This window comes from Protopterus annectens, chromosome 14.part0 (genome assembly GCF_019279795.1).
Source record: "Protopterus annectens isolate FY-2018-M chromosome 14.part0, PAN1.0, whole genome shotgun sequence".
In the NCBI taxonomy this organism is placed as follows: domain Eukaryota; kingdom Metazoa; phylum Chordata; order Ceratodontiformes; family Protopteridae; genus Protopterus; species Protopterus annectens.
In genome coordinates this window covers 1122914221-1122926326 of record NC_056748.1, presented here as the reverse complement: position 1 = coordinate 1122926326, position 12106 = coordinate 1122914221, and the positions used below count along the sequence as shown (strand labels likewise).

General features: G+C 41.2%; 1 protein-coding gene across 2 annotated transcripts in view; it reads left to right on the top strand.

Annotated features, from left to right (window-relative positions):
• Positions 1-12106, top strand: part of ZFYVE27 (zinc finger FYVE-type containing 27) — a 1067636-nt gene that overhangs the window by 996485 nt on the left and 59045 nt on the right. For both annotated transcript variants that reach the window (XM_044056911.1, XM_044056910.1), the window contains one exon: positions 2072-2118. In XM_044056911.1, coding sequence (XP_043912846.1) covers positions 2072-2118 — 47 coding nt within the window. The remainder of the gene's footprint in view (positions 1-2071; positions 2119-12106) is intronic.

Sequence of the window (12106 nt, the reverse complement as noted above, 5' to 3'; positions counted from 1 at the left end):
TGAGTAATGCTCCCAGTCTATGTTTGTGTAGTTGAAGTCGCCCAATATAATGGTGTTCGGAGAGATCTTCATGTTCTCCAATGTTTTCAGGAAAGCTGAGTGGGATTCCTGATTTTGAGAGGGTGGTCTGTAGGATGCTATAAATGGAAAAGCAGTCTTGTCCACTGTCAGTTGCACATGGATGGTCTCCGATACTTCATGCAATGCCACTAACCTGGAGGTGCGGATATCCTTGATAAATATGGAAAGTCCCCCTCCTTTTGTGGTTCGGTCTGGGTTTTGGGGCCAAAAAGCATGATATGAGGGATAACCTGGTAGTGCTGGGGTGCTCTCTGGAGCCTTGAACCAGGTTTCTGTCACTGCACAGATATCGATGTTCTCCATACTGAGGAGAGCTTCGAGTGCATGTATCTTGAGGTTAAGACTTCTGGCGTTTAGCAGCATTACCCTTAGTTTCTTGTTGCTTGTGCTGTCTATGGAGGTGGGTTTGACTTTTGAGCCTTGCCTAAAAAAGGCATTATGGGGTGGCAAGAGCCTTTGCCAATATCCGAAAGCCCAGGGGTGACAGGTGCAAGCCGTCCCTAGCGAAGCAACGTGGCTTGTCGAGCATGTCATCCCAGGCTGACAGACATTGGATCCCCTTTGAATGACACCAAAATTTTAGCCAATTGTTAAAATCGATCATTTTGTCTTTATACTGTGGCATCATTCTAGGTGAGGGTAAGATGCTGCTCAAGGTCAGGGTCATACCGGCCTGGGCTACATGATCAGAGAGCTCCTCTATGTCTGTTTTCATGTAGTCGAGGGAGGTACGTCTCAGGTCATTCACACCAGCATGTACAATGACTGAGTCATATTTGTATTTGCTTTGGAGTGACCTGAGTGCTTGCGTTATGTGGCGGATCCTAGCGCCTGACAGGCAGCTCACTGTGACCTTCTCTTTATTCAGCCTGGTGAGCGGGACGTCAGTGTGTCTGACAATAGAGTCACCTATTACAAGAGTATCAGGTGTGTTATTCAGCCTTAAGGGCTGTGACTGCTTGGCACACTGACTTTGCGTGCTATGTGTTGTACGCGTTTTGTTTTGGGGTAGCGTTTGCTTGGATGTCTGCTTTGGAGGTCTGTGTTGCTTAGGTAGATTTTTATTTAGAGCCTCCGAGTATGTTTTTGTGTTTTTATGTGTTTGGTTCGCTGTTGTGGTGGGACTATGTGATACTGGAATTGTGTTGTGTGAGGTTACCTTCTCCTCCTGACTGGTTACACCAGTTTTGAGATGAGAGAGCTCAGCCTCCAGTTTGGCTATATGGTTGCATCTCTCACATATATTTGAACCTGTTTGGAGGAGGAGAATGTTGTCCGTGTATAATTATGTGTTGGTTTGTCCATGATAGCATTTCTTAGCAATGATTCTATTCATTCTCGACAGATGTCTTTGTTATGCTCTTTGTATTATATACAAAACTTTAATAAAGATTTTTGAAAAAAAGAATATTTGATGCTAATAAGGAATAATCTTATAATTCTTTTAGCAGAGACCAATAGTAGAAATGTCTGTTGTCTATCAGATGTGTGGATAGTGTGTCTTCAGTTGCTAGATGTTTGTGTCTTAAAGTGAGTAACACCCAGTCAACAGTACTGAGTTGACTAGCAAGTAAGGCTGATGAACAGTTGCTGATAGAAACAAGTAATTTCAGGGCTCACTGCTGTTCATTTTGAAGTATATTGCGTAATCACATCACCATGTTGTACTCAGTAGAACTGTGTTTAAACCAAGCGTGTATTTAGGGTACAACTTAATGCAGTGTTCGTTTTTATTTATTCTTGTGGGTATAGTGATCTGCTCATACTTTGCTTGCATGCTATCACTGTCCACTGCCCCTCTTAATTTATTTCACCTTCATTTTCATGTTCAGTCAAGGGATGGAGGAAGGCAATTTGTTTAGGATGCAGTTGTATATTTTACCTGGTACTTTTCAAAGCTCAGCTCAAACATTTATTCTGCTCTTGATGTTATTAGAAAGAGTGCATGCTTAGCAGTGTTATGCTAACTTATGCCTTCTGTTTTTTGCAGGGACCTGTACAAGTTGCAGTACAACTTTCTCAGTCCTAAAGAAACGGGTAAGTTTCTTCACTGTCAGATTTTTTCTGTTATATTTCAGTTTTGCCAAAATTGTTTCAGCTTGCATGCTAGTAGTTTTTAAATAAATATGTTTAATCAGTAGGCTGCCTCTGTCCCTAAACTATGAATTTCACAAAAAAAATACAGGATTCTGAGATGGTGACTGTCTTGTAAGTTTCCCATTCCCTCTACGTCCCTGTTGTTGTATGTTTGATATTGCATTGCTAATTTATCATCATCCCTGAACAGAAGAAGCTAATTTGCAAAAGCTCTATTTAGAAGTGTAGATCTCTGTATCTGTGTGTGTGTGTGTGTGTGTGTGTGTGTGTGTGTGTGTGTGTGTGTGTGTGTGTGTGTGTGTCAGTATGACTGGTAAACAAAATATGTGATTTTGTTTATGTTTTATTTTTTTAAATATAACCTACAGCATAGGCAGTCAGGAGAGATGGAATTAAGTTCTTTGTCTGCGTGTTTCAACTGGTTATTTGCTTCATTTATGGCGACTGGAGCCTTTGCTGAAAATTCCAGTAAATGCCAAAAGGTTAACCAACACTTCTCCTCCTATGGCAATTGCCATTTGCACTGTTGTGATGTATTCATATTTTTCGGGAAGTAAAAGTTTGTGGTCATACAGTACAATTCTTTGCCATGCTTAATCCTACTGTTCCATGGTAATATGGTTAGGGAGAGTAGGTGGCTGCCTTTAGGCCATGCGTTCACAGCTGGGTCATGCATTTCAGTTTTGATTCTCTGTGTATGCCATTTTGTGACGGATATCTGTGCCTTAACTGATGTATGCTGTATATTAGCCTTGTGTATATCTCTTTATGTCTGGGCTTTCCTGTTGTGCACATGACTATTTTTTAGCATTACTTGCTTTATTTTCAGCATAATATAACAACTGCCCATGTGGTTTTAAGGACTACTGTTGCACCTGTAGCTGGTTATGATAGTCACTTCTATTTTTATGTGTTAAAAACAGCTAGCAGTTGTTGGTAATCTGTAGTAAATTTAAAGATCCTTCCATGTGTTTAATGGTCAAATGTTCCTCAGTTTGAGGATCAGGCTAAGGCCTTCTCTGTTTTTATGGGCATAGTTACTTGTATATAGATCATTCAGCATATCATACAAGGAAGCTGGTAGACAAGTGGCATGGAGGGCTAGCTAGGGTGCTGATTTCACGTCCATTGGTTTGAATTTTATTTTGTGTATTACCTTCCCAATGGATTATATAGTATGACAGTTTGTGGACATGTTATGCAGTATTAGGAGATCAGAATATAATTTAAAACATCTGGCTTTAATTTGAATAATACTTATGTGGTCAGTGCCAAAACCTGAAGGCTTATTATCCATTTAGCCACACCTGCTGAATTATATACCATAAGAAATGTTAGGTTTTACAACCGTAACAGCTGAGGCCTAAAACACAAAGCTGCTTCCTAAGTGTGACATACAGATGTGTACGCTGTACTAGAAAAATAATGTCGCTGTTATTAGGGTTTTGCAGTCAGTCCTTTGTTAACATTACATATCCACACTGGAACAGGTTGGCCATTTATGAGCATCTTGGAGAAATCCTGGTATGCGGTAACGACAAGAAGGAACATACGTTTTATGAGTATCAAACGAAAGATTAGAGAGAGATATATAAATGAAACAATGCATAAGAAATGTTTTCCCTTGTTGTCTTTGATGGGAGAATCTGTATTAAATTATTTGTTGTATTTATTTAGTTTGGTGACCAGATAGGTCTCACTAGTCCACTGCTATTTTTCGAGGCAGACATGCTGAGCAGGACTGCAGCCAGCGTGATATGCTTATACATGCCTGGTACTGAGACTGGAGTATGGCGTGAGTGATGTTATCATTCTTGTTCGTCCATGGGAGGGGGTATTTTGCCCTGACAGGATGATATAGTGGAGGATATGCATACAGTAACTCATCTGTATGTGCCTCATTAATGTCATTACATGTCTGGAGGTAGTAGGGGTGAGGTTAAGGGTCATGCATTAAAAGAAAAAGCTTATTTATGTATTATCAAAGTAGAAGCATATTGGGATCGCTGTATCACTTCTCTGTCCACCTTTCCAACATACCACATTGCAGTCTTCTGTTGTCAGGATCTTATTTCAAGGACAGGTTAAGCCAGTCACTTACCAGGGTAGGTCATGCTACAAAGATTGAGAACAAACACCTGGAGAGATCTGATAACATGCAGGTAGGTGGGAGTACAGAAACATAAATTAAAAAATACAAGATGCAGATACACATAACTGTGTCTGTATAATAAAATTTTAATGCACAGAAGTGCAGCTAACTGAATACTGTGTTGGCAAATATTTGAACAGTTGGAGGTAATAGCTTGTAGATATTTTGATACTGCTAGTAACAGTTTAAAAATTAAAGTACATGACTTTCACAGGCATTTCAGATACACAGATATACACCTATAACAGTTGTAGTGCAGGACCGCTACAAGGAGATAAATGAATGTATTATATTCATCTGTAATTTTGTTAGGAATAATAGTTAAGATGGTGTTTAGAATTACCCATACAGAGTAGTGATATAACAGCACTGACCTTAAGAAACGCCATTTTCAAACTAGGTGTAGGAGGTACCATTCACTCACGTATGTACTTCATGTGTATTATATTTAAATCTAACAATTGCTATTGGAAATTTTCTCTTCAGGACTGAAATGCAAATTGGCACTGGCAAGATTGGCATTCCTGACCATCAAGTGTAAATAAACAAGTAGGACATATACACAACTGACTTGTGTAAAATAACACTTCTGTTTATCTGCAGTGATGGTGGGATGTTAAAATCGCTTTATATTATGTAGTACTTACAGCTCTCTGTAATCCTTTTTACATTATAAACTCTGTAGATACATTACAAACATTATTATCAGTCGAATATGATGACAAAGCAGTCAACGCAGTATTACTGTAGTCTTCTAGTTCTGTAACGCCTTGCCAGACAACATCTAAAATGTTTGCCTGTACCCTCATTGACATCAACCTTCAGAGCATATCTTATGTGAAGCCAATCTTGTCTGTGCTTTAGTGTAATCAAAACACACCGCAGAGATCAGTTTCTCACCCTAGCGAGCCCTCCATACCACTTCTCTACTGGCTTCCTTGTGCACCCCCCCCCCATATCCTCATAATACCACCTTTCCTTCTCTTCTTATGACCCTTTTTCATTTTCTAACATTACCCTTTCTTTTTCTCCTCATAAAGTAATTCTGTGGTAGCACTTACCTCCCATCCCCATCATCTACTGAAGGAATTGTGAAGCAGAGGGCTTAAGGCAAAGGATTCTGTATCTGATCAGTGGTATTCCAGAACTTTTTGAGAATTTATGGAAATTGTTTCTGCTGATCTAGAATAACTGTATCTTTTTGATAAAGATTTAACCTAGTTTGCAGCCTCATAAAGTTGTTGAAGCTGAGCAGTTTGTTTTGGTGGCATATGCACACAAGTGGTTTCTGTGACGTCATGGTTTTAATTTTCAGATTAATCCAGGGGAGACTGGAAAATGTAATTCTCTGCCCCTGAAATGGAGCCATGATACGGAGGATCCTCCAAAAAGTATCATTAAAATATTTTATTGCTTCATTAAGAACCAGCAGCTTTGCGAGAGCCCATCTTGTAGAATCAAATTGTCAATATATGCAGGAAAGGCTTCCTCACAAGCTCCAGACTTAGTTGCTATCACCTCAGACAATTGTAGCCGCAAATAAGGAAAACAGACATTACATTATTATGTAGAAATGAATAAACATTTGGAACTAAAAAAACACACACTAAATTTTTTTTCCATGAGGTCAAACAATGCTGTACCCCCCAAACATGTGAGGGTTTGCACCACCTACTCCCTTGCTAATTATATGTACAAACTCTGAAGTTACACCATCACAGGAAAAGGGTGGGGTATCCCTGGTATATTAGCAGGTCATTCTTTGAAGTCAAAGCTGGGCAGTTGCGCGTAGTATCAATCCCTAGTGTTTCATGGACAGTCCTGGCTGCTGCTAAATCCTTGCAGTATGGCTAACCTGGATCAAAGTGGTTATAGCTGTATATGAGATAAGCTTATAGCAGCATTTTGTGATCATAGGCTATCATACATAATATCTGATTGGAGGTTTAACTAAGAAGAAGGTGAGAGCCATCTGTGTTTCTGTACCCTGATGTCTACGCCTCAGAATTTTCAAAGTCCCGGCAATGAAGTAAACAGTGTGTATGATGTCCATGAGATGTGACACTAGAGGTAGCACTGTGTGTGTCATCTGTGAAAACGAGAAGGTGGCAATGTAACTGCCTTACAGTAAAGGGTATTTAATGTAAAGGGGCTCCAGAGTTCACAATGAACAGATGTTATACTGTATAGTCAGGGTTGACATAATGGTTAAGGTCTTTACGTAATTCACAGTTACAAGGTACAGTGTTTGATTCTAACCTCTGGCCATTGGCTAGGCTTGTAATAATCAGAGGACTGAGAGCCTAGTGTTCACCCCTGAATATAATACCTATGTCTCTAATGAACAGACACAGACTAAATTTTGCCCTAGCTTATATATACCCCTTAAACTAACCTGTAAGGGACATAAACATGGGATACTGTTGCGTTATTTGTTGAGGCTTATGAAGGCCCCAATGGACGGTAGTCTAGTGTACACGTATGAACACTGTGCAAGTTTTGAGATGTGGAAGCCTAATGATACCTGCTGTCTAAGCTGTAATAAGGCATGGACAACTTTACAGAAGAAGTGAGAGAACTGCAGGCCAAGCAAAATATATTCTAGCCTATGTTGTAAGTAAACTTTGGAGCATTAAACTGAGAGCTAGTTTTCTGCATTTCTTGATTACAGTGCTGACTATATTGGGAATATACGTGTTCCAAGCTGGACTCCAGAATGTATGCTGTTTAGAATTACTTCTGTATGTATGTATGAATGTCAGAGTGAGTTTGAAGAACTTCAGTGGTGTGTCAAAATGTGTAAGAATTGGTACAAACTTTATGTTGTTTAGCAGTTGCACAGCTGTAGTTTGGCATTTATATCACGTTATCGAAAGTTGAAAATAGCGAAAGCTATTTCATCGGCCACAAAACATCTAAACATGAAAATATCGAACATTCAGAACAGCAAATTTTTTCCCATGGAAAAAATTTGCTGCTCCGAAACACATACACACAACACAAACACATCAAACAAACAAACCACACACACACACACTTAAATTCCTACATCTAACGCTACACTAAACTAATCATACTCTACTATCTATCCACTTACCTTAATCCAAACCCTAACCCTAAGGTCCATCACTATCGCACACTCACTTAACCCGCACCCTAACTCACTTAAACCGCCCCTAACCCTAAAGTCTGTCACTAGCACACACACGCCTAACCCACGCCATAACCCTAACTCACTTAACCTGCCCCTAACGTACAAACAATCGCACACTTACCTGAATCCAACCCGTAACTTTCCACCACAGCGCTTAGAAAAGCGAAGCCACAGAAACGGCCAACCAAATTCTTTCCTGAGGAAAGAATTTGCTGTTCTGCAGCTTCGCTATTCTTAGCGTTTGCTGAATAGTGTTTGATATCAGAACATTCAAAATTTTAATACTTCGATGTTCTGATATAGACCCGTAGTTTGCATAATTTTCAAAACACACAGGGAGCCATGCAAAAATATTGCAACTTTGAAATATGAATTTCAAATAAGTAAACAAAGATGTGACACGTAATGTAGAAGTGAATAAACAACACGTATAAATATGTGTCTAGGAGGAGAAGGTACCCTCACACAACACAATTCCAGTATCACATAGTCCCATCACATCAGCGAACCAAACACATAAATACACAAAAACATACTCGGAGGCTCTAAATAAAAATCTACCTAAGCAACAGAGACCTTCAAAGCAGACATCCAAGCAAACGATACCTCAAAACAAAACACACACAACACATAACCCACAAAGTCAGTGTGCCAAGCAGCCACAGCCCTTAAGGCTGAATAACACACCTGATAGTCTTGTTATAGGTGACTCTGTTGTCAGACACACTGACGTCCCGCTCACCAGGCTGAATAAAGAGAAGGTCACAGTGAGCTGCCTGTCGGGTGCTAGGATCCGACACATAACGCAAGCACTCAGGTCTTGCCCTCACCTAGAATGATGCCACAGTACAAAGACAAAATGATCGATTTTAACAATTGGCTAAAATTTTGGTGTCATTCAAAGGGGATCCAGTGTCTGTCAGCCTGGGATGACATGCTCAACAAGCCACGTTGCTTCGCTAGGGATGGCTTGCACCTGTCACCACTGGGCTTTCGGATATTGGCAAAGGCTCTTGCCACCCCCATAGTGCCTTTTTTAGGCAAGGCTCAAAAGTCAAACCCACCCCCATAGACAGCACAAGGAACAAGAAAGTAAGGGTAATGCTGCTAAATGCCAGAAGTCTTAACCTCAAGATGCATGCACTCGAAGCTCTCCTCAGTATGGAGAACATCGATATCTGTGCAGTGACAGAAACCTGCTCCAGAGAGCACCCCAGCACTACCAGGCTATACCTCATATCATGCTTTTCGGCCCCAAAACCTGGACTGAACCACAAAAGGAGGGGGAGTTTCCATATTTATCAAGGATATCCACACCTCCAGGTTAGTGGCATTGCACGAAGTATCGGAGACCATCCATGTGCAACTAACAGTGGGCAAGACTGCTTTTCAGTTTATAGCATCCTACAGACCACCCTCTCAAATTCAGGAATCCCATTCAGCTTTCCTGAAAACATTGGAGAACATGAAGATCTCTCCGAACATCATTATATTGGGCGACTTCAACTACCCAAACATTGATTGGAAGCACTACTCAAGCCCCAGCACCTTAACCCAAAGATTCCTGAAAATTATAATCTCAAATGCTATGGAACAACTAGTCACCACTCCCACAAGAGGGGACAACATACTAGACCTGATCATTACCAACATGGGGACTCTATGCTCCACACCAGAAGTATATCCCTCATTGGTAAGATCAGACCATAAATTAATTTTACTGGATGTCCACATCCCGACCCCACCCCCAGCCCAGAAAACCACAGTGAAAAACTTCTCAAAAGCGAACTTCTCACTTCTCAAAACCGAAGTGGAATCCTTCAAGGCCCCAGGGCCAGTGGAAACTACAGCCCAAACTGCAGAATCCTATATAAATGCATTCTACGGACATCTCCAGGAATGCATGGATCATGCTATCCCAAACAAAACCAAGACCCAATCATCCAAATGCGCCCAGTCTGGTGGACCCCTGCCATAAATAAACTGTACAACAGAAGGAGGAAGCTACTACATGATAGAGAAAAATCCCTAATAGGGAAGGCATCTCTGATCAGTACTAGCAAAAAATTACGATCCCTCATAAAATCCTCCAAGGCCAGCTTCGAGAGAAAAATTGCACAGGACACCAAAGACAATCATAAGGCTTTTTTCAGTTATGTTAAAAATCTGGGATGCAACTCCCAGACTTGTTCTGAGTTTATTCTAAATGACAAAAAATACACTGAACCCACAGACATCGCCAATATCCTGGCAGACAGGTTCAGTGCAAACTTCTCCACCCCCTCCCCCCCAAAAGAGCAAGTATCTATCCTGGCAGAGGGCTGCCTCCCAAACATGTCATATGCTCAGGTGAAGGCTGCCCTCTCCAAAGCAAAAAACACTGCTTCCATGGGACCAGATGGCATCCCAGATTGCGTCCTACATGAACTACAAGAGGAACTAATCCCTCAAATAAAACAGCTATACAATCTCAGCCTCACTACAGGATATGTGCCCACAGAATGGCGTACAGCAACAGTGGTCCCACTCCACAAAGGTGGAGCCTCTACGGACCCTGGAAACTATCGCCCCATAAGCCTGACTAGCTTAGTCTGCAAGGTTATGGACAGGGTCATCATGGAGCTCATAAACAAAGACATTGGGGACCTACAGACACTAGATCCTACCCAGTTCGGCTTTGTCAAGGGCAGATCCTGCCTTTTGAACCTGGTTGACTTCTTTGAAACAGTCACCAAAGCCATAGATGAAGGGAAGGTAGTCCACACTGCCTATCTGGACCTTGCAAAGGCATTTGACACAATACCCCACTCGGGCATCATAGATAAGCTATCCAGCTTAAATATAAACCCCTATGTCACAAGATGGGTCGCAAACTGGCTCAAAGACAGAACCCACAGAGTGAGAGTTGCTGGAGCCATGTCAGACTCGAAACCGGTCACAAGTGGTGTCCCACAGGGTTCTGTCCTGGGACCACTCTTGTTCGGTATATACTTTTCCGAGATACAGGCAAACATGGGAGGACTATTGCTCACCAAGTTCGCAGACGACTGCAAACTGGGCGCCATAATCAAATCTCCAGCTGACACAAACATCCTTCAAAAAGGTCTCACAGAGACAGATAACTGGTGCCAGTGCCATGGTTTAAAGCTAAATGCCAAAAAATGTATAGTCATACCCTTTGGCAAAAACAATCTGCCCACAAATTACCACATAGGCGGAAACCCATTAAGTACAGAGAAAGTTATTAGGGACCTGGGGACCCAAGTTGATAGCAATCTCTCCTTTGAAAACCACATTGCCAAAGTGGTTAGAAAGACCTTCTACATAGCCAACCTCATCACAAAGGGTTTCACATCTAGATCAAGAGAGGTAATCGTGCCCCTTTATTCATCCCTCATCAGGCCCATCATAGAATACAATGCCCCTTTTGGGATGTACCTTACCCGACACCTGCAGCAATTAGAAAGACCCCAAAAGTATCTCACCAAGAGGATCAAGGGTCTCAAACAGATGCCATATACTGCTTGGTTAAAAAAACTCCAGCTCTACTCAGTTGCATACCGCCTACTTCGAGGCGATCTATGCCTGACATACAAAGCTATGTCAAATCCAGAATTAATGGATATGCTCCACCTCAGTAAATCTAAATCCCTTAGAGCCACACGCCGAGGGACTTGAACCTCAGCACAGAAATAAATAGAACTTGCTGGAGGGACAGGTTCATAACCTAGAGGCTCCCTTCGCTCTGGAATAGAATTCCAGTTCATGTGAGGCAGAGCACCTCACTGAATCTCTTCAAGAAGAATCTCGATAAGTGGATGGGGGATCGTAGGTTTGTCCCAGGGATTACTCCCGTGTCACTATTAGACAGAGGCACAGTAAATTAAACCTTAAAAAGGGCACAGTATACTCAAATCAAGGGGTGGCGTAAGCCATACAGAATTGGGCTAGGCTTATAATTGCCCCAGGGCAGATAGCCTAGTATGAACCTATGAACCTATGTATGGTGTAAATAAATACAGCTTCATCAAAGCATGTTATGATCCATTATACATATATTCATGTAGACATTTCTGTCATTGTAGGAGCTATTTTTCATCAGCTAAAATGTAAATAAAAAGACTCCCTGATGTTATTATCATATGCCTGCATTACCCATTTCTGATTTCCCCTACCCTAAGGTTGCATACACTGCTTCTGCCATGAGCTCTATAAATAACAGCATGACACTGACATTTATGGAATTGTTACATTAATACCTGTACCCATTCCTGACATGAAAAATGCATTACTTTATATCTCAGCTCTAAAATGGTTGTAGTCATTGCATCTACAAGTAAATGTAGAAGATTTCAAACTTATTGTATAGAGACACTGAAGTTTTAGGACATTGATGCACACTTTGTTTTCCAACCAGCTGAGGTTTGTTTATTTTATTATACTGTTTATCCTTTGTTGACCAGGTTAGTCCCACTAGGGTAGAGGCCTATTTTCAAGGGAGTCCTGAGGAGGTGTTTCAACTTCTTTGCGGAAATTTGGCCAGGGCATCAGATAACTTTCCCAGCTCTTTATGATAGGTGCTCAGGGATCTTCTATATCCACCTGAGCTACCACTAACATAC